At 38.2% G+C, this 22,882-nt stretch overlaps 1 gene segment (V, D, J or C); it reads left to right on the plus strand.

Annotated features, from left to right (window-relative positions):
• Nucleotides 1–16,758: 16,758 nt before the first annotated feature.
• LOC118580253 lies at nt 16,759–17,350 on the plus strand. The segment is given in 2 exon segments: nt 16,759–16,807; nt 17,001–17,350. Coding segments are annotated over 2 exon segments (399 nt in total).
• The last annotated feature ends 5,532 nt before the right edge of the window (nt 17,351–22,882 follow it).

Consider the following 22,882-nt stretch of genomic DNA (forward strand, 5'->3'; position numbering starts at 1 on the left):
CTAGTGACTTAACAGCACACCAGAAAGCTCAAGAACAAGAAGAAGCAAAGTCTCCCAGGAAGAATAGACACCAGGAAATGATCAAATTAAGAGCTGAAATCAATAAAATAGAAACCAAGAGAACAATACAAAAAAATTAATGAAACAAAGAGTTGGTTCTTTGAGAAAATCAACAAGATAGAAAAGCCCTTATCCAAACTAACCAAAAGACAGAGAGAGAGCATCCAAATTAACAAAAAAAGAAATGAAAAGGTGGACATAACAACAGACAATGAGGAATTCCAGAGAATCATCAGGTCATACTTCAAAAACCTCTACTCCACAAAACTGGAAAATCTAAAAGAAATGGATAATTTTCTGGATAGGTACCACATATCTAAGTTAAATCAGATAAACCATTTAAATAGTCCAATAACCCCTAAGGAAATAGAATCATTCATTAAATTCTCCCAACAAAAAGAGCCCAGGACCAGATGTTTTCAGTGCAGAATTCTACCAGATCTTCAAAGAAGACTTAATAACAATACTCTTTAAATTGTTCCACACAATATAAGCAGAAGGAATATTACCAAACTCCTTCTATGAGGCTACAATTACCCTGATTCCTAAATCAAACAAAGATGCAACAAAGAAAGAAAACTGCAGACCGATCTCCCTTATGAACATTGATGGAAAAATACTCAATAAAATACTGGCAAACAGATTCCAAGAACATATCAAAACAATTATCCACCATGAGCAAGTAGGCTTCATCCCAGGGATGCAAGGGTGGTTCAACATTCAAAAGTCTGTCAATGTAATACACCATATAAAGAAACTCAAGAAAAAAAAAAAAAACACATGATCATCTCACTAGATGCATAAAAGGCATTTAGCAAAATCCAACACCCATTCATGATAAAGATCTTGGAGCGATCAGGAATACAGGGAAACTACCTAAAACATAATAAAGGCAATTTACAGCAAGCCAACAGCCAACAACAAATTTTATGGAGAGAAACACAAAGCTATTGAACTAAAATCAGGAACAAGGCAAGGCTGTCCCCTTTCTCCATACTTATTCAATACAGTACCTGAAGTTCTAGCCAGAGCAATAAGGAAACAAAAGGAGATTAAGGGGATAGAAATTGGAAAGGAGGAAGTCAAGCTTTCCCTATTTGCTGACGGCATGATAATATACATGAGTGACTGCAAAAATTCAACCAAGGAACTAATACAGCTAATAAAAACCTTCAGCAACATAGCAAGATATAAGAGTAACTCACGAAAATCAATAGCCCTCCTATGTACAATAGACAAACAGGCTGAGAAGAAAATCAGAGATACATCACCCTTTACAATTTCCACACAATTTGGTAAGAAGACACCACTGGAAATTTTTTTCAACTGACTGTGGTCAGTACTGCCTGGTCTCTGGTAAATTCCTCTTCTAACAGAATTAATTTGTTTTCAATTTTTCAATCTCAGGTGCCAGATGTGACATCCAAATGACCCAGTCTCCAACCTCTCTATCTGCATCTCTGGGAGAAAGTGTCACCATCACATGCCTGGCAAGTCAGGACATTGGATGGGTTTTAGCATTATATCATCAGAAACCAGGAAAACCTCCTAAGCATCTGATCTATGCTGGAGATAGTTTGGCAAATGGGGTACCATCAAGGTTCAGTGGCCATCAATCTGGCACACAGTTTTCTCTCAAGATCAGTAGTGTGCAGCCTGTAGATGTGGCAGATTATTTCTGTCAGCAGGATTATAGTACCCCACCCACAGTGATTCAAGCCATGACATAAACCACCCAGGGAAGCAGAAGTGAGAGTCCAGGCTGCCCAAATTGCTTCTTCGGGTGTCTTCAACTTCTGAGAGTGTTTCTCTTTTCTCCTCACCAGTATTTCAAGTTCACTGTGATTTTTTGGTATAGGGACCAAATACATTTGTTAATGTCCTAAATGTCTGTGCTCTTCCTGTGTGCTAGCATTAAAATCAGGTGGGTAGGAGTCTTGACTGACAGGAAATGTTAACTTTTCTTGGGTTGCAGATAAGGCAACAATTGAGATTTATACAACACAGATACAGACATCCACACATACAAACACCAGGTGCATTCATACCCCAACATAAACATATACCAAGAAGAAGATATTAGAAAAGTTAATATCCAATTTAATTTAGAAAATTAGTATATTTTTATAGTATTAACATCTTGTAGGGACAGGCTCCAAACAAAGCAATAAGGTCATTCAAACCCATGGCTTCCTAGCAGCCTCTACCATAGCCAGATCCCTTGTTAAGAGCACTGGCTTATCTTTCAGAGGATCTGGGTTGGTTTCCTAGAGCCCACAGGACTGCTATCAACTCTCTATAACTCCATTTAAAGGATAACTGAGCCTTTCTTCTGTGTGCTGAGGTCATCACACTCATATGGTACACAAACATATGTGCCAGTAAAACAGGAATACACATAAAATATAATTAAGCAAATCTTATATACTTTAAAATCCTAAGGAACTAGTATTCTGACAAACTGCTACTGGGAACAGAGTATTCCCAGAATCTGGAGTCTATTATTTACTGAAAGTTCATAGGGTCCTCAGACAGCTTGTTAACTCTTTTAGATGCATGGAGGAAAGGTGCCTTTCTACATTGTTTATTCAGTTCTCTCTTTATTAATAGGGTAAATATCTTAGTCACTTTTCTATTTTTGTGACAAAACACCACAGCAAAGGCAATTTATAAAAGAAAGATTGAATTTGTAGGCTTACTACTGTGGAAGATTTGTCCATGACAGTCATGGTTAGAGGCAGGCAGCAGGCAGATAGTAATGGCACTGTAGCTAAGAGCTTACATCTTCATCTGCCTATAGAAAGAATAGAGAGGAAGAGAGCTAAATGGGAAAGGAACAAGCTGCATGCATACCAATTTCCAACCAAGCAATCAGGTTATTCCAATCCAAGACATCATGGTATACAAATCCACCCAGAGGAATTTAATGGAGTAGAGATTGTCAAACAATTCAGCCTAGAACTGACCATGTGCAGCACACAGTGTCCTTAAAAATAAAGTCATTGTGTTTATTATCTTAGGCATATGCATGATCTGCCACTCATATGATTGCAATCAGATACATCACGGATGAGTAACATGTGCATTCTATAAAATCTCTCAATCAAAATAGAAAATTATAAATATTGGCCCCCTTAGCAACCAACACATCCTCCTAGTGGGGGATTAACAGAAGCTCCTAAAATTATCTATTGAGGAGATTTCATACAGGGACTTCTGCTCTATTGCATTTTATCTTTTCTGCAGTTCACTTTAATTCTTAATAAAATTGCTGATATATTATTAACATAGGTCACAGCGAGACATTGCTCTACTAGAAGAAAAAATAATTATATCCTCATTTTTCCTATAAACTATCTACTCATTAACTTCCCCAAAGTCTCCTATATATTTAATGAAATTGCTCATATTCAATCTGCTCTAACACTATAAAGTTTCTCTTTATCTGAAAGTTGCTGAGAATACCTCAAAATTGCCATGAATGATATAAATATGTTCCCAAGAATCACCATTCTTATAATTCTGTGACAGTACTTACAGTTGACATTTTACTTGCCAATACTTAGGAACAATATTAGAGTGCCTGAGGATGTCTAAAGACAGCATGGTTAGGAGACCTGTATTTTCCATTTTTTTTCAAAACATTCTTTTCTTTTCATTAGTATTATATTTGTGTTTTATTTTACACATCAACCATGGGTTGCCCTGTCCTCCCCCCTCCTGCCCCTGCGCCCACCTTCCCTGCATCTGCTCCCCTCTATTCCCATCTCCTCCAGGGCCTGGGGATTCATTTAAAACTGGTGGATTCAGTACAGGCAGGTCCAGTCCCCTCCTTCCAGGCTGAGCAAAGTGTCCCTGTGTAAGCCCAAGGTTCCAAACAGCCAGCTCATGCACTAAGGACAGATCCTCGTCCCACAGACTGGATGCCTCCCAAACAGATCAAGCTATTCAATTGTCTCACTTATCCAGAGGGCCTGATCCAGCTGGGGGCTCCACAGCCTTTGGTTCATAATTAATGTGCTTCCATTAGTTTGGCTATTTGTCCCTGTGCTTTTTCCAATCTTGGGTTCAACAATTCACGGTCTTACAGTCCCTCCTATTTCTCAACAATTGGACTCCTGGAGCTCCACCTGGGGCCTGGCTGAGGATCTCTGCCTCCACTTCCACCAGTTATTGGATGAGAGTTCCAGCTCGACTGGTCGGGTGTTTGGCAATTTGATCACCAGAGCAGGTCAGACCAGGCTTTCTCTCAACCATTGCCAGCAGTCAACAGAGGATGTATCATGGTGTATTTAAGGGGACCTCTTCAGCACTCTGTCTATTCCCGTTCTCATGTGGTGTTCATTTATTGTGGTCTGTTATTCCTTGTTCTCCCTTTCTGTTCTTAATCCAGCTGTGATCTCCTGCTCCCCTAAGCTTTCTTTCCCTCAAACCTTGCCCTTCATTACTCCCACTCTCATCCAGGTTGTTCATGTAGATCTCATCCATTTCTCTGTCATTGGGTGATCCCTGTGTCTTTCCTAGGGTCCTGTTTTCTAGGTAGCCTCCCTGGAGTTGTGTAGCAGTCTAGTCATCTTTGTTTTACATCTAGTATCCTCCTATGAGTGAGTACATACCATGTTTGTCCTTCTGAGTCTGAGTTGCCTCACTCAGGATGATTTTTTCTAGATCCATCCATTTGCCTGCAAACCTCATGGGGTCATTGTTTTTCTCTGCTGAGTTTTACTCCATTATGTAAATGTACCATATCTTCTTTATCCATTCTTCAGTTGAAGGGCATCTAGTTTGTTTCCAGGTTCTGGCTATTACAAACAGTGCTTATATGAACATAGCTGAGCAAATGCCCTTGTGGTATGATTGAGCATTCCTTGGATATATATATATATATATATATATATATATATATATATATATATATATATATATATATATATATATATAGTATTATAGCTTTGTGGACTGTGACAAGTTGTAACATCTTCACGCATAAGTCTGCTGTGCTGATGGGGAGAATAAAATTTGTCCCAGAATTATTATCACTGAACCCTGATGGGAACTCCAGATGGCAAACAGAATGCATCATAGTTGAGAATCTTTGGAACATTTCCTGGGTTCTTCTGGTCTCAGCAAATATAGCTGTTAATATCTCCTCTTGCCTGAAATGTGATGGTGAGATTCTCCTAAATATACCAGCAGGGAGGATGGAGACTAGGTCATCAGGATGTCACAACTAACTCCTTAGATTGTTAATATACAAATATACACACAATAAATAATATTCCTAGAGGACTTTCCTGAAATTCTAGGTAACAATGGCCACTATAAATGGATAATTATCCAGAGTTAGCCCTTCTCATCTAGAACCCAAAGCATCAACAGCCCCTATAATTGAGTGGAAACCCTCCTGCCTATGCTGTGTCTTGATTTTAACTGACACCTGCACAGGTTGTATTCAGATTATTCAAGAAGTATGCATACTGTAGGCCATAGTATGGACACATGAAAACCAGCAGAGATGTATAGAATCTGTACACAGCAGTCATTAATATGCATTACACAGCCATCATAAGCTTCATGATACACTAATGGAATTCATGTGCTTCCTTCCTAAGGAATAAAAATCTTCTCTTTCTTCATATGAAGCACTGGAGAATTGAACCAGATTAAATCAATAAGAGAAGCTTTAACTATTTTGTTTTCTGAGTCAAGTTTATATTAGTTGTTCCATGAACTATTATAACAAACCACCAACATTTATACTCTAAATGAAGAGGGTGTAATATCTCCCTGTTCTAAAGAAAGGAATTGTAGAATCAGGGTCAATGCGTCAAGTTCAGGATGTTGGTGTAGAGGCTCCAGAGAGGATTTAAGGGAAACTTTTCCCATTGATTTTCATTCCAGACTCTGTAGCTCTCATTTCTCTGTGGTCACATCACCTTATTGTTCTATATACTCACATGCACTTCTTTCACATCTGTATTCAATCTTTTATTTAGTGTGTTTGCGATTGCATTCAAGTTCCACCAGCCTCTTTCACATAAGAGCTACAACTATGACACACCACAGACATATAATCCAGTACCTTCAAACTTTCTATATAGCCAGGTGGTGGTGGCTCACACCTCTAATCCCAGCATTCGGGAGGCAGGGCCAGGCAGACCTCTCTGAGAAGTTAGTGTGGGATCAATGAAGTAAATAATCTATAGCATGAAAGTGACTGAATTTTGAAAAAAAAAAACTCATAGTTAAGTACCAAATGTTTTAAGGAATATTTTGAAATGTTCACATGAGACAGTTTTTCTATGTATATCATAGCTCAGAGATGAGAAATCCCTAAATGATGAACACGAATATCACTTGGAATAAAAGTGCACAGCACACAAATTAACATGGCAATCTAACATAGATTTATGATTAAAATGTAGACCATCACTAGTGCATATAAATTATAGACTACTGTTTCACATTTATAGCAATCTGTCTCAGAAGAAAATGGGTGACCTTTTTGAAAATTTGAGCAAAAATACTTTCATCTACTAATGGAAGTTACTGTTTTATCGTTATTTGGTAATTTTTAATAGTCTCTTAGTTAACATTGCAAAAATATTTCATGCAATTTTCCTTTTTATGTTTACTATAGGACTTAATTAAGATTTTTCCTGTTGTTTTTAGTATGATCCTAGACTTACTGAAAATACTCCAAAGTACACATTCACATATTATGAATCTATCATTTTTCTGTTGTTTTCTGAAAATTCAGTAATAGTACTCACACTTTATTTTCTATTGTCACAACAGGTGACATACATAGATTTCTGAACAGGTCTGGGCACAGCATGGTTACACAGCCTAGATATTCTGGGTAGAGAGCTTTGTATAGAAAGACTAAAAGGACTCCTTAGCATCTACTTCAGTATCTTCAAGAGCACCCATGTCAGTTAAAAGCTAGTACAAATAGTCTACCTTGCTATATTAAAATAATTGCTTCATTGAATATATAATGTGGCTTCTGTTTTCCTTTATGCATCCCAATTGACACCTACATAAACCAGGTATGTAGACTTCTGTTATTAAAGATTCATGAGAAGCATTGTCAAACCTCTAAAACTGTGATGCTATGGTACAGAGTTAGATGCACAGCAGGTCCCTGTGCCCTTCACAAAAGCCTCCAAGTGACCCTCAGATCTTGGTTACATCTGAGAAATGCAGTCATTAGGTAAAAGAACAAATAAGAATACCTGGAGCAGTTTACACTCTTGCTTCTGATTCTATGAGTTGTTTTGTCATGACTTGTATCACTGTGGTACAAGGTATAACATTGCAGACATGCGTGTTTATTTATCTTTGGTCAGTGATGTCCAGCTTGTCAGGTAATGACTGCTTTAGGAATGTTTAATCATGTGGGTATTTGTCTTGTATTTTTAATGCCAGGTGTCACATCTTATGTGCAGACAACGAAGACTCCTTCTTTGCATTTCTGGGAGAATATGTCTCTATCACTTGATAGACTAGTGAGGAAATTGATTGCTCATTAGCTTAATATCTGCAGAAGCAAGAGAAAGTACCTGAGCTCCACTTGGCAGATGGAGTCCTTTCAATGTTCAGGGGCCAGAGGATCTGAGGTAGAATATTCTATCGCCATCAGTAGTCTGGAGACTGAAAATGCTGGGACTTATTACTGTCAACCCTTTTGGTGTACTTCAAAGGTGATAAAATGAACAGTATCATAACATGAACCACTCTGAGAAGTGAAAGTGGAACACAGCACTGGCCCTGCTGTTCCTACTAGTGTCTACATTGGCTGAGAGTACTTCTCAGATGCAGTACTCTATGCCTCACATTTTCAGAGGTTTCAGTTCATCAGGAGGAAGACATTTAATGCCTCTCATTACAGCATAGTGGGCCTGGACACAAAGAGCAAGGACAAAATAGCCATTGATAATATGACTGTTTCCCATGTGATTTGCTTTCTTCAGTTTGCACTCACCACTAAAGTTTCTAGAAACTACCAAAACATATCAGGGATAAAGATACAAAACAAACACATATGCATACAGAGACACAACTCAAAGAAACACATGATAGGAAACAATAGTATGTAAGTAAAAATCAATAAGTTAAATTGATTAATAAAAATAAAATAAGCATTATGAGAAAAAACTTCTCCAAAAGATCCATAGAGTTCATTTTATGTTGGCCATCTACTGCTGAGCAATTGGCTTACCATTTATTGTGCTTTGTAAACTCCATAAGAGAAAATTGAATTTTCCTTTGTAAGTAGCTGTTAATTAAAATAGCTTCTGAATTAAGTACAAGAGTTACTATCTAGATTTCCTTTGTGAGAGAGATATTCTAGTGGAATATACTCAGACTTCAAGATGTCGATAGTGGGAGTAAATTCTGTCCCAGATGTACTGCCACTGAACCTGACTGGCACACCAGATTACAAGCTGAATGCCTTAAAGATGAGAAGCTTAGAAGCCATTCTTAATTTCTGTCAATATGAGGCTAGGCACAGCAATTGATGAGCACTCAGTATCCTAGGGTTCTTGATCAGGAAGATGAAGACTATTTCATCATGGTGTCACATGTCAAGGACATAAACAGTAAATATTCATAGATAACCTCTGAAAACCTAAACAGCACATATGATACCTGGATGCTAAAGACCCAGTGCCACTAATGCCTGAAAATCAGAGTAGTTAGCCAGATTCCTGTGGCTGATTGTGAGCACTCCTATGCATGCTGTGTTCTGGCTAGGACTGAGTACTGAACAGTATGATCAAGCTATTCTGGAATTTTCTGGGCACTAATCTGTGTCCTGGAAAATTTAAATCAGTAGGGCCTGAGCCCAGCCTGGGCACAGCTGTGGGATTGCCTAAGCTCATCTCATTGGCTCAGCACAGACCAAGTCATTCCAGAGGGCCCAAGGAAAACAGGAAGATCACTAGTTTGTCTACAAAGAACAGGATCCATTCTCTGGCCTCAAGAATACTTCCAGTTCCTGTGCATGCCCTTTGGCTATATTTCCATTAATAACAATGACTATCCTACAGATAAAATCCAAAAACCTGATGAAATCTAATTCATTTCTTTCCTTGTTGGGCATGCATTTATTATGCATGGAATTCCTTGAAGTATGTGTTGCATACTTCAGTAGTTTATGTCATGGCCTGTAGTACTTTAGGAGGGGTACAACAATATTTTTGACAGTATTAAGAAGCAACATCTTCAGGATGCAGGCTGCTAATGGTGAGAGTGAAATCTGTCCCAGATACACTGCCACTAACCCTTGAAAGAACCCCAAATTACAAACTAAATGCAAGGTATACTAAGTGTGTAGGAGCTTTCCCTGTTTTTTTACTGATACTAGGCTAACCAACTACCAATGTCCTCACTTGTTCTGCAAGTAAGTAATCATGACTATATCTTTATTGATACAGCCAAGAAGGATGGAGATTGGGTCACTTGGATGTCAATCATCATGCCTGTGACTGGAAACATGCAACCAATATACTTTGTTAATAATGGTAGAAATGTTTTCTCTGAATTTCCTGTTAACACTTATTACAAAGGACCAAATGGATTCAAATCTCATTCCTTCCTTACATTGGATCCAGAACAGCAGAAACACTAAAAGCTGAGAGGGAGCCTTCATGTCTCTGTTGTGGTATGATGTTGACTGAAGTATAGACAGAGTAGAAATAGACTATTAAGAAGTTCTCAGTGAGTGCAGTTCACACACAACAATCATCAGAGCCTTATCAGGGCTGGGCACAACTGCAATGTTGTTTTATCTTAACAACACAGCTGGGCCATATACTGTTTTCCCAAGCCTGACAAGGATATTGCAGATTTTGTGGCAGATTATTTTTCCAATGGTGGAATTATTACAAAAGTTATTTTGGCACAGTTATCAACATTGCAATGGATACACATTCAGGTATGAAGACATTTTCTCCATTGTATTAGGATGAGGTACAACACCATTTAAATACATAGTAAATATTAGAAAGTGGATTCACCTCTTATTGCTCACAAGTGTTTCCTTTTTCCTTTCTTTCTTTCTCTTCTCATAACAGGGTCTCTCTGAATAGTCCTGGCTGTCCTGGACTTCATTGTGTAGAGCAGGCTGGCCTTGAACTCAGAGGTCCATCTGCCTCTGTCTCCCAACTACTGGGATTAAAGCATGCACTACCATAGCCTGGCTAAGTATGTCTTTCCTTCAGTACTTCCATAAGGAATTTTTCCCTTTGAAATAATATTAGAATATACTTGAACACAAATGAATTTCAAATTATTTGTGATAACCTCTCAGCACAGTTATTTTGTGTGCTATACTGAATATTTTGGTGTCAATATACAAAAATAACATTGTTTATTTAAGAAAATATTTTATTAACAGAAGATGGAGACATGCCCCAGTAGTTAAGAACTCTCATTGGATTCCCAGCATACACATGATGGCTCTCTACCATCTGTAACTCCAATTAAATTAGAACCATAACTATCTTCTGGCCTCCAGATGCACCAGGCACACATGTTGTGCATAGACATACAAGCTGCTAAAATATCCATATACATTGTGATGAAAAAATAAATATTAAAAAAATTGTTTTTGTTGTTGTTAATTTGTTGTTGTTTTTGTTATTGTTGATGGTGGTGTGTGTGTGTAAGTCAGAGAACAACATGAGGGAAATAGTTCTCTATTTCTACCATATAAATCACAGGAATTGAACCTAGGTGTTCGAGCTTGCTGGTAAGTGTTTTTACCAGCAGAGCCATTTCAATATCTCCAGAGTGTTTCTTAAGGGTTTGTCTTTAGTAGAGCATTCACTGGAAAATCTTCAGGGTTCATTCTTATACAACCACTCAATAGGCTGCAATGATGTTCTGGTTTGGAGTTCTTAGTTTTAATCTATCTATGGTATAAAACCCTCTCCTCTGCTATTTACTAACAGTTCCTCAGTATGTAGGGTGAACAGTGATGATGGAGACTTCAACAAAAACTCTGATTCTAGTTCTAGAAAGATGGTCAGCAGTTTAGACTTGAGGCCATTCATCCAGAAGTCCTGATTTGAGCTGCCAACCAACATCCACAACACATCTCACAACCATTTGTAACTCCCAAACCAGGAGATCCAACACCTTTTTTTTGGGCTCCTTGGCACTACATGAATGTGATACATAGACATACATGTACACAAAACACACAGAGACATAAAATGAAAGGATGAAAAATAAAGTATCTGCTTCATCCTCCAACTCTAAAAGAGGAATTAATATAACACAAAACCAAGAGTCACCCCAGGATTCCAAGGATTACTTGTCTCCAACAAGAAAGATTATGCTCCTCTCCCCTGGGTTTTTCATGCTCTTTCCTCTATGCTATATCATGTTCCTTAGGGCTCAAGTGTCATTTGTCTTGACCTTGACTTTTTGGGTAGCAGGGACACAGTGAAGCCAAATAGAGTGCATCCTTCAACAAACCTTCTCTTCATTGCTGGAGAGATTCTACTTCATGTATGATAATGCTGTACACCATCAACACTGCACTCATTATTATATGTTTAGTAGTAAGATGGTACATCATGTTGATGAAGAGTCACCAGCTCTCTTTCTATCCCTCTGAAATTTCCCATTTGCTGTCAAGAAAATACAAATGTGGATGGAAAAAATATCTTGGACCTGTATTAAAAGGGATTCTGTGGCTCAAGTTTCTCTAGAGGAACAGAACTGACAGTGAATATACATGAACATGAGATTTAGGACAGTTGAGATGGTTCAGTACACAAAGTGCTTCGTTCACATAAACTAAGGTTTGCATATGCCAGGAGGGTAAATCATAGGGTCTGGAGGAAAGGAAAGGAAGGGAGAAAATCATGTGATTATATTACAATTTCAAAAATAAAAAGTGAATGTGAAAGAATCTTATTCACAATGAAACTGATGACTAACAAGACCAATAAGATAGTAAGTTGATCCAAGTTTAGATATGTAAAAAGATTGCTTGCTGACTGTAGAGCCATAATCCCCTCTTAGCAATCTATCTCCCCTCTGGGAATCCAAAATCGGTGAGAATCTCATGGAAGTCTCTAGAGAGTGAGTTCAGTTTCAATTCAATTATAGAGACATTAAACAGAGACTAGCTGTTTCCATTTTCTTTTTATGGCAATATAGTTTCCATGACACTGTGGAACAAAACAGTTCACCTCACAAGATGATGATCTGATTCCTCATTCTAGATACTTACAATTGAGTGACAATGAAAGGTCATCCAGTTTTACCAGGTGATCTACAGGACTGTGTGCAAGAGATTCACTCATTTATTCATCCATCCTTGAATACAACATAATGAAGATGTAATGGAAGATACTATCATTAAATTTCAAAAAAAATCATCAACATTCATGCTACAACTTCCAGTGTCCTGCTGTCCTCTGTAGGATTTCATGGTCCTCAGTTCAGCAGAATAACTTTTTGCTTTCATAAGGTGCCCCAAATAATGTGTTTTCAATAGAAACTTGATCTCAAATTACAGGTTTTTATCTTTTACTATACCATGTTGTGTGGTATCAGTACTTTCTCTTGATGCTGAGTAGCAGTGACAATGTTTAACTCACAAGCAGTCATATGATCACTAAAGGCAACATCAATAACAATAGAGTGTATTCCTTTTAATAGAATATTCTACACTTTGATGTATTATGGCTTTATATTAAATGACTTGGTATCCTTGTTACCATTTAAAAAATGTTCTACATTATTTAATCTGATAGTACCCTCATTTTAAGAAATGGAGAAGGTAGTATCTATGAATCTGGACATATACTTTTGACATGCATGCAGCTGTGTTTAACACTCTCTTATTAATGTTTCTTTAATTAATGATGACAAGAATTAAAATGTATATATGTATGTGTGTGAGTTTGTGGACATTATTCTTCCTTATGCCTCTGAATGCTGGGAAGAAATAACTGCATTTTGGTTTTTTCAACATTAATGTGGGATGTTGTTCTGTATACTGTGAAAATGTGCTGCTTCCACTGGTTAATAAATAAAGCTGCTTTGACCTATGGCAAAATAGGAAATATGACAGGTAAGAAAGAGAAGGAAGTAAAAGGATGGGGTCAGAAGAGACTCTGCAAGCTGCCACCTGAAAAGCAAAAAGTAATGGAACACAGATATAGCCATGGGAGATGTGGTGATACATTGATTAATAAAATGGGTTAATTTAAGATAAAAGAGTTTTTTAGTAATAAGCCTAGGCCATAGACCAAACAGCTTATAATTAATGTAAGTTTCTACATCTTTGCAACAGAACAGTCATGGGACACTGGAAAACTTCCCACTACATAACATATACATTTTTTTCTGGACTTTTAAACATAAGCACACTAGTATCTGGCACTGATAACTGTGAATGCAGCTTTTCCTCTATGTTCCACAACAGAAAATATGCAACCCTGTTTTCATTTAGGCCATCTTACCAGAAGAGGGCACCATTAACACATATCTTTTTTTTCTTTTTTTTTTAAATAAATAATTTTTTTCTTTATTATTATGTGTTTTAAATTTTACACATTAGCCATGGATTCCCCTGTCCTCCCCTCTCCAACAGCCACCCCAGCCCCTCCCCTCCATTCCCATGTCCTCCAGGATCAAGGCACCCCTGGGGATTCATTTAAACCTGGTAGATTCAGTACAGTCAGGTCCTGTCACCTCCTTCCAGACTAAGCAAAGTGTCCCTGTGTAAGCCTAAGGTTTCAAACAGCCAGCTCATGCACTAAGAACAGATCCTGGTCCCACAGACTGGATGCCTCCCAAACAGATCAAGCTATTCAATGGTCTCACTTATCCAGCGGGCCTGATCCAGCTGGGGGCTCCACAGCCTTTGGTTCATAATTCATGTGCTTCCATTTGTTTTGCTATTTGTCCCTGTGCTTTTTGCAATCTTGGATTCAACAATTCACACTCTTGCAGACCCTTCTCTTTCTCAACATTTGGACACCTGGTGCTCCACCTGGGGCCTGGCTGAGGATCTTTGCGTCTACTTCCATCAGTTATTGGATGAGAGTTTGTAATAGCCAGAACCTGGAAACAACCTAGATGCCCTTCAACTGAAGAATGGATAAAGAAAATATGGTACATATACACAATGGAGTACTACTCAGCAGAGAAAAACAATGACATCATGAGGTTTGCAGGCAAATGGATGGATCTAGAAAAATTCATCCTGAGTGAGGTAACCCAGACTCAGGACAAACATGGTATGTACTCACTCATAGGAGGATACTAGATGTAAAACAAAGATGACTAGACTGCTACATAACTCCAAGGAGGCTACCTAGAAAACAGGACCCTAGGAAAGACCCAAGGATCACCCAATGACAGAGAAATGGATGAGATCTACATGAACAACCTGGATGACCATGGGAGTAATGACGGGCAAGATTTGAGGGAAAGAAAGCTTACAGTATCAAGAGATCACAGCTGGATCAAGAACAGAAAGGGAGAATGAGGAATAACAGACCATGATAAATGAAGACCACATGAGACCAGGAATAGACAGAGTGCTCGAGAGGTTCCCCAGAAATCCACAATGATATATCCTCTGTAGTCTGCTGGCAATGGTTGAGAGAAAGCCTGATCTGACCTAGTCTGGTGATCAGATGGCCAAACACCCTAACAGTTGTCTTGGAACTCTCATCCAACATGTATCTTTTAATTCAATACAACCAGCCCTGGAGCTGCAACCACTGTAGCTATCTATATACAAGCAGTCTCTTGGCTCTTTATCAACTAGGCCCCCCAGGAAAATCTCCAAGTCTCTGCTTACTTCATTTAGAGTTCTCTTAGAACTGCACCCACAGTTAGCCTACTGAACATGGTGATCCAGCAATCCACTGTCTAGGGGAACAAGTTTCTCCTAGAACTCTGACTTGTAGCAACAGTCTTCTCTGTTCAGTAGGATCCATATCCACTGTTAGTTTGTTGTGGTCATAGTACCAGAGCTGATTTGAGTGGATGTCCCACAGGATGGAATGATGGATTAACAGTTAAGAGCATTTGTTGCTCTTGTAGAAGACCCAATTCAATTGCCAACATTCACTGGTGGCTCACAACAATTGGTAACATCAATGCCATTGGATATGTGGCCTTCTTCTAACTTCATTGGGCACCAAACATCCCTATGGTGCACATATATACATGCAGACAAAGCATACATACATGTAGAATAAAATAAATAAATTTAAACAAATTAAAATAAAAGATTGGATGTCTGCCATTCTCAGTAGGTCTAAGAAAATTTTTGCACTTTTGAGGGTCTCTTGAGGACAAAACCCAAACTTAAGGACTGACCTGAAGGAGATATCCTATCCTTTATCCACAAAGAGGCTCTTTGATTAATGTGCTGATTTGCTTGTTTTAGGTAATATAGAGGATAATTTAGTGTCACTACAGTTGAAATATAAAAACTGTCTTTACAAGAATAATGGAAGTGTTTTCATTCTTAACAAAGAAGAATAAGACTAAAAACTAACTACCAACCATAAACATTGAAACATGAGACCACTGGTTATCTTGAAAGAAGCTATTTACTTAGAATTGAGTGCTTAGAAAAGCATATGCTACAATTTGATTTCAATAAATCTTAGGCCAATGTCTCTCAATGTGTATATCTATTTACAAATTCTCATTATTATTTTACCTAATCTTTGATATATAATGAAAGAAGTCTTTGATGATGGGAGGAATGGTGTTGCTCTTCTTAATGAAGATCTAGGGAGAACCCCAACTTCTTCATGGACTCTTCTGAACCTCAAAATTTAGAGAAACATAACTAAATTTGCTGAAACATAAAGTCAAATTTTGATTAAAATTATACACATATTTTCAGACTCATGAGCTGTCTGTCCCTCTTTAATAACCAAAATATAGTTTATTTGATAAGTGTGTTCAGGTATTTCCAGATAATAATATGATAGAAAACAAAACAGTAACAAAGCAGGGTGCATATTGAGAATGGTGCTTATTCAGATAAGTGTATCTTCATAAACATACAACCTGATAGTTTACAGAATTGGTACCTGTGTTTCAATCCTTTTAACTGGGGTGGGGGACATTCTTTTTCCTACTCTCCTGGGGATGTATCTGTGTTAGCTATTGCAGAAATGTCTATGAGCACACCCAGGTTCCATATCACACACTTTGATGTCTGTGAGCACACCCAGGTTCCATATCACACACTTCAATGCTGTTTTCCAAGCAAATAGGAAGCAAATAATTGATCTAAAAGTTCTCAGTAAACTTTATAAACAGTCATCATCAACACAGCTTTATCTTGGTTGTTTTAAGCCTCAAACTGCTCAGTAGTTTTGGCCTTACTTAGAGGATCAAATAAAACCAGGCTTCACATAAATAAATGGACATAACTCTGGGTCAGAACTATACACCACAAATGAAGAAAAGAAAAGGAGAATTTTCTTCCTCATCTGTGTAATATCTACAAATAAGTATTTTCTAGGTTTTCCCTAAATAAAGAACCACATGGGTTTATAAAACAAGAACATCATGACTATATCTTGCTATTTGCATACTTCATCCTCAGAAACTACAAATGGTTCACAGCTGTTTTAAAGAGATGAATTTATGAGAAGAATGGTAATTAGTCCAAGACTGAGAGTAGAAAGCACAATGGATTTTCAGGTGCCGATTTTCAGCCTCCTACTAATCAGTGTCTCAGGTAAGAGAGGGGTAGGAATTTAAGCTCAGAATCCACAATCCTTTTCCTTGGGGGAAGTTTGAGTCTAAGTTAAAACAACAAAAAGAAAAAAAAACCATTTTCTTTCTTCTAAATATTGGGAGGCATGAAGTTATTTTTATATTTCTATGTCTACTAACATCTCTTTCCTTTCCTCACTTTCCCCTGATCATAGTGTCCAAAGGAGAAATTGTGCTCAACCAGTATCCAGCATCCAGGGCTGCATCCAGGGGCGAGAAGGTCACCATGACCTGCAGTGCCAGCTCAAGTATAAGCTCCAATTATTTGCACTGGTATCAGCAGAAGCCAGGAGCCTCCCCTAAGCTCCTGGTTTATAGCACATCCTTTCTGGCTTCTGGGGTCTTAGGTAACTTCATTGGCAGTGGGTCTGGGACTTCTTATTCTCTCACAATCAGCTGTGTGCAAGATGAAGATGCTGCCACTTACTACTGTCAGCAGGGAAGTAGTAGCCCACCTGCACAGTGCTACAGATTGGGACAAAAACCTTTTCCCCCTTGGGCCTAGCTGCTTCCTCCTAGACATGAAATGTGGCCAAAAGTTTGATTGACATGTGGCAGGATCTCCCAAATTTTCTTTAAGGTACTATTAATGTTGTTTAGAGAAATATACTTTTTCCTATTTTAATGCTTCGTATATCTAAAATTTTTATATGACTCTGGTAGATTCTTTTACCTCCACCAATTATATTGGTTGTATTTATGATGAAAGATTTTTCTCATGGAAATGTGCCTGGAAGGTACCTGGCTACAGAAAATTGGGTAGGGATCAGGGTCAACAAAATTGTGTTTGTCTATGTAATTCTTTTTAAATTATAATTAACACCAGCAATACTTACAGGTGTCCCAGCAACTTAGGCTTCTGGGAGTATAAATTTTGATCACCTACTGGAATGTGAGGTTTCTCAGACTGCTAGGTTTCCCTGCAGTTCTAAGAAGGGTATGGACAGGTTAATCAGTATATCCAGCTGTGTGACTAGGTGGCTTCAGTGTTTTTTCCTTTTCCCTGGGTATGAAGAAATTGAAACTGTTCAATGTCTTGGGATAGAATAACATTACAAGTGAGACAGCAGGGCATGTCAACAGACTATTTCTCTAGGACATTGGTGGATATAGCATTAAAGTGATTCTATGAAGCACTTGTTTCTGTGAATGATAGCACACTATGGACTAGCTGACTTATTTAATTATGTACTTATTTATTTATTTTTTCATTTATACAATAATTTTTTCTCATGGTTTCTCCTGCCCTGAATCTTCTCAGATCCTCCCTCCTAGGTGACTTCTATGATGGAATGTAGTGGTGATACTTCAGCACCTTTAAACTCTGATCTAGGGAACAGTGATCCAGCAAGAAGAATTCATTGTGGCACACATGGGGACTCTGGTAGGCCTCACACTTTCATTCTTACAGTCACAGGAAATCCCCATGTTTACAAGTTGATCTCAAATGGTGACATTCAGTAGTCCACACAGAGTGCTTCAAGTACTTCTTTACAATGCCACGTGCATTTTTTTGGATAACTTAGTGTCTCCATGGTATCCCTGGGTACTTCAATGCTCTCCTTCCAGTAATCTAGTTGGACACCATTTGTTTATTCTGAACTTGGTTATGTTTGTTAAAGGAAAGTGCAGCAGGCTCCTCCCCTCAGTTATTATACTAGAGTTCTCCAGGACCTTTTGCACCTGGTTTCTACGACCTTCACTAATCTCAGGATCTTCTCTGGAAGGTTGATCTCATTCAGGATGTTTGCTTACTAAAAGTAAACTCCATCTATCTTCCTACTAAAAGTAGTGTCCATCCTCCTGTGTCTTCTCACTTTCATTAACTGACCATTTCCCTGAAACTGTCCTGTTAATTAAACTTGATATTCTCCTATCTCCAAAAAAGAAATTGTTCCTGGGAGTAATATATGTTATTATCAGTCTATTCTTATGGAGAATCTCTGAAGCAAACTACTATTAATGAAACTACTAAGGCAACAGAAAACTAATGAATGGATATACAAATTTTTCATTTACATTTATTTATTTATATGTATTTGAATGGACAATATTCTGGAGTTAATTCTTTACCATATGGATCACAGGGACTGAACTCAGATTTCAGCTTAGTGGCAAGCATCTTTACCTGCTGAATACCCAGATTATGTCAAAGCAATTAGAGTCAACTGTTTGACAAACATAGGAAAACACAATCCCACAAACAAATGAACAAAAAAGGGGAAAAAAAGTGTCATCCAAACATGGTTCTTGGGGGAAAAATTGATGTACACATACAGAAAATGAAACTAGATTCCTATCTTTCAATAATACAAAACTAGCTCCAAAATGTTCAAATACCTCAATGTCAAATCTGCAACTGAAAACTTAGGAAGATATTCCGTGTCAAGGAATGAGCTAAAACATGTTCAAGCAGGAAAGAACCCTCAACACAGGACTGGAACTGTGATGTTTTGAATGGGACTGACTTGATACCTCTGCTGCTGGGTTAAGAGAGAAGAAATACAATTGCCACCAGAGGAACCTTATTGGAATTTCCCACCCAACTTTCCCAATGAACTTCAAAGCCTATCTGTACTTGAAAATATTATTGGATTGTGGGGATGCTGGGAGAAGCAGTTTTGACATCTGAGCCTCAATATCTGCTGCTATGAATGGTTAATATTATGAGTTATATCATTGCTAGATGGTAACACATAGTACTATTGTAATAAGTTACAATTCCTTCAGACTATTAGATACTGAGTGAAATCTATCCCAAATCCACTGACACTGAGCCTAGCTTGTATACCATATGGGAAACTGGTTATGAATATAGTAGAGCAGAAGTTTGGGAGCTTTCCTAGGTTCTGCTGATGCAGCTCTAATCTATTACTAATACACTAATTTGCTCCATAAGTGATAGTGACTCTATCTTTGAGAGATACAGACAGGGAGTATGTGGACTAGGTCACATGATAGTGACTGATTGAAGGAATTAAATCATCCATCATTTAAAATGATTATAATTTTGGCTGTATCTTTCTTTGTTGAATTAATGAATCAATTTTAGACTAATACCATAGCCAGCCTTAATATAAGAACTTACCCTCTTCATTGAATAGTAATTAATACAGAGACTCATGGATGGTCATGGCGGTTTTTTGTTTGGTTTTTGAGACTGCCTTTCTCTCCAGTAGCAACTGTCCTAAATTTTCTTACTCTGTATACCAGGCTGGCCTCGAACTCACAGAGATCTGTCTGGCTCTGCTTCCTGAGTGCTGGGATTAAAGACGTTCACCACAACTGCCTGGCTAGTTATGCTGTTTGAAGCAAGTGACTGGTGACTAGCCAGGCATGTCATGGTGACACTTTCTCCCTGGTGACACAGACAGGGATGCTGGAGACTGGGTCATCTGGATTTCACATCTAGGACCTGAGACTGGAAAATTAAAAACAAATTCCCACACAATTAATCCTATTAGGTGAAGACTTTCTCAGAGATGAGGCAGCAGTGACCACACTCAGAGGAATTCATTTCCAATGCTGTTTTCCTTACCTGTGAGCCAGAGCAGCAGCAACTCCAGGAGCAGAGTAGGGGCACTCATGTCTGTGCTGTGACCTGTGTGAGGCTGACTCCAGTACAGGGTGTGACTTGACTATGAAGAAGTCTTCAGGGCAGTGGACTGTGCTCTGGGCATATGCAAATCAGTATATGAGTTACACTTTATTTTGTCTATATCATATTCAATGTAGAATTCCGTTGCTATTTTCGTTGTTATTTTACACCTACTCAGGGAATGAAAATAATGATAAGGCACAGGAGGAGTGTCAGGAAGAATAGGTAGATGAATATGTTCAGAAACTAAGTGGCTTGAAAAATCAATACAAGGGTAACTCTGAAGTATGTGGTCATAATTTTTGCATTGATGGACATATTATAGAGTCTGCAATAGAGAAACCTTATGTACCCCGCTCTATTTCTCTCCATTAATATGAATATCTTTCATGTACTAACACCATATTTTTTTAAGTTTAGACTGAGAAATAACATAATGTTCAAATACACAGAGTTTGTCCAAACGGTAATTTATTTCTGAGTTGACAATAACTGCCTTGAAAAAACACAGTTGATGTAGAAATGTTTTCATTTGGATATTATACTGAATATCACTGAAGATTGTAAATAAGGTTTTAAATATTTGGTCTTTTGTGTATACAATTGTTTTGCCTGAATGTGTGTCTGGTACCTACAGAAGTCAGTGCATTAGGTTAAATGCTGGATCTCCTGGAACTGGAGTGTTTTCAAGCCACCATGTCAGTGCTGGGAGTTGAACCTGGGTCATCTATAAGAACAAGATTGCTTAACTGCTGAGCAACTTTTTTAACCAGCCAATGAAAATTATATTTCAGTTGGCTTGTGACCCTTTTGCAAATATTCAGTGACAGTTTTCATTTCTCTCCTTTTCATTATTTGTCCTTAAATCTTACCCCAACCACATAATGACTTTCACATTCTCTGGTACATTTCATAGAAGCACATAACATTGACACACACAGTAGCTATATGGAGTGTATTTGTTCTGCACAGAGAGGAAGGAGTAAAGTCATTGTTGCTCATGCACCAGGTCAAGAAAGCTTCTACTGGAAGACAGTCTCTGTAAGCACTGGACCTGTCTCACATCTGAAGAAATCAACAGAGAAGACCATATTTTGTCTTATTCTCTTGGAATGAAGACTTCACTATCGACACATCTGTATAAAGTTGGATTGACACAGTTTCTTGGCATGTTCAGCTGGCTACCTCAAGCTTCACCTCCTTCATGAACTAGCATTCTCAGAAAATTCTACAGGTATTATTAGACATGAGATATGATAAAATGGAAAGAACTGAGTCTGTCCCTATCCATACACTCCTCTAGAAGCCCATTTTCTAGTACATGCCATTGCTTTAGAGAAAATAACAATACAGTTCACAAAAGAATTAATTCTTGGACTGATGGTTAATGTACTATCCATAGAAGTGTGTTAAAGTGTGAGGTTATACAAAGAAAAACTCATTGTAAGTAAGAGGATTTGCCTACTTCTAATACCATGATTGAAGTACTTGGAGTATGGTCTATGTATTGGTTTCTGAAGGAAACTGAGAAGCTACACATTAAATAAAGTGCTACTCAAATAGTGAGGGAAAAGCAAAAGCCTTTCCACAACAGTGGCAAGGCTTTGGGGATCAAGAAGTTCACTTTCAGATTGGTTCACAGCCAGATTCTTAGTGGACCCAGATATAGAGGTGATTTGGCCCAATGTTTCAATTTTAAGTTGTGAACAATCTCCCAAACCAGACAAAAAACCCATAGGGAAAAAAAGGGTTAATTTCCATAGACTCATACCACTATCAGTAGTCAAGGTAGTAAAAATGGACAAAAGAGAGTTATCAGTAGCTAATGAAATGCCATGCCTTGCTAGTCTTTTCACTTTCTATAACGATTCTTTGAGATTAGGCTGGAGATTAGGATGTGAGGTGTATTAGGTAGAATATTTTCTTTCAAAGTCATGGATTGGCATGATTTCTTCCTATGCCCTTATATTTTCAACTTTGGAAAGTATTTGGGATGCTAAACTGCTGTGGATATTGCTCTGTGCAAATAAAGTTCAGATTGGCCAGTGGCCAGGCAGGAAGTATAGGCGGGACAAGAGAGTAGAGAATTCTGGGAAGCAGAAGGCTGGGGGGAGACACAGCCAGCCGCCGCCATGAAAAGGAACATATAAAGACACTGGTAAGCCACAAGCCATGTGGCAAAGTATAGACTAACAGAAATGGGTTAACTTAAGATAGAAGAAGCAGATAATAAGAAGCCTGCCATGGCCATACAGTTTCTAAACAATGTAAGTTTCTGTGTACTTTCTTGGTTGGGTCTGAGCGACTGTGGGACTGGTGGGTAAGAGAGGTTTGTCCTAACTGGGCCAGGCAGGAAATTCTAACTACACTAAACAGCAGTCTCCACTCTGGTTATAAGGTTATTCAATCCAGCAGCAGCACCAGCTCTGTAATGAATTA

Source organism: Onychomys torridus, chromosome 3, assembly GCF_903995425.1.
Source record: "Onychomys torridus chromosome 3, mOncTor1.1, whole genome shotgun sequence".
In the NCBI taxonomy this organism is placed as follows: Eukaryota; Metazoa; Chordata; class Mammalia; order Rodentia; family Cricetidae; genus Onychomys; species Onychomys torridus.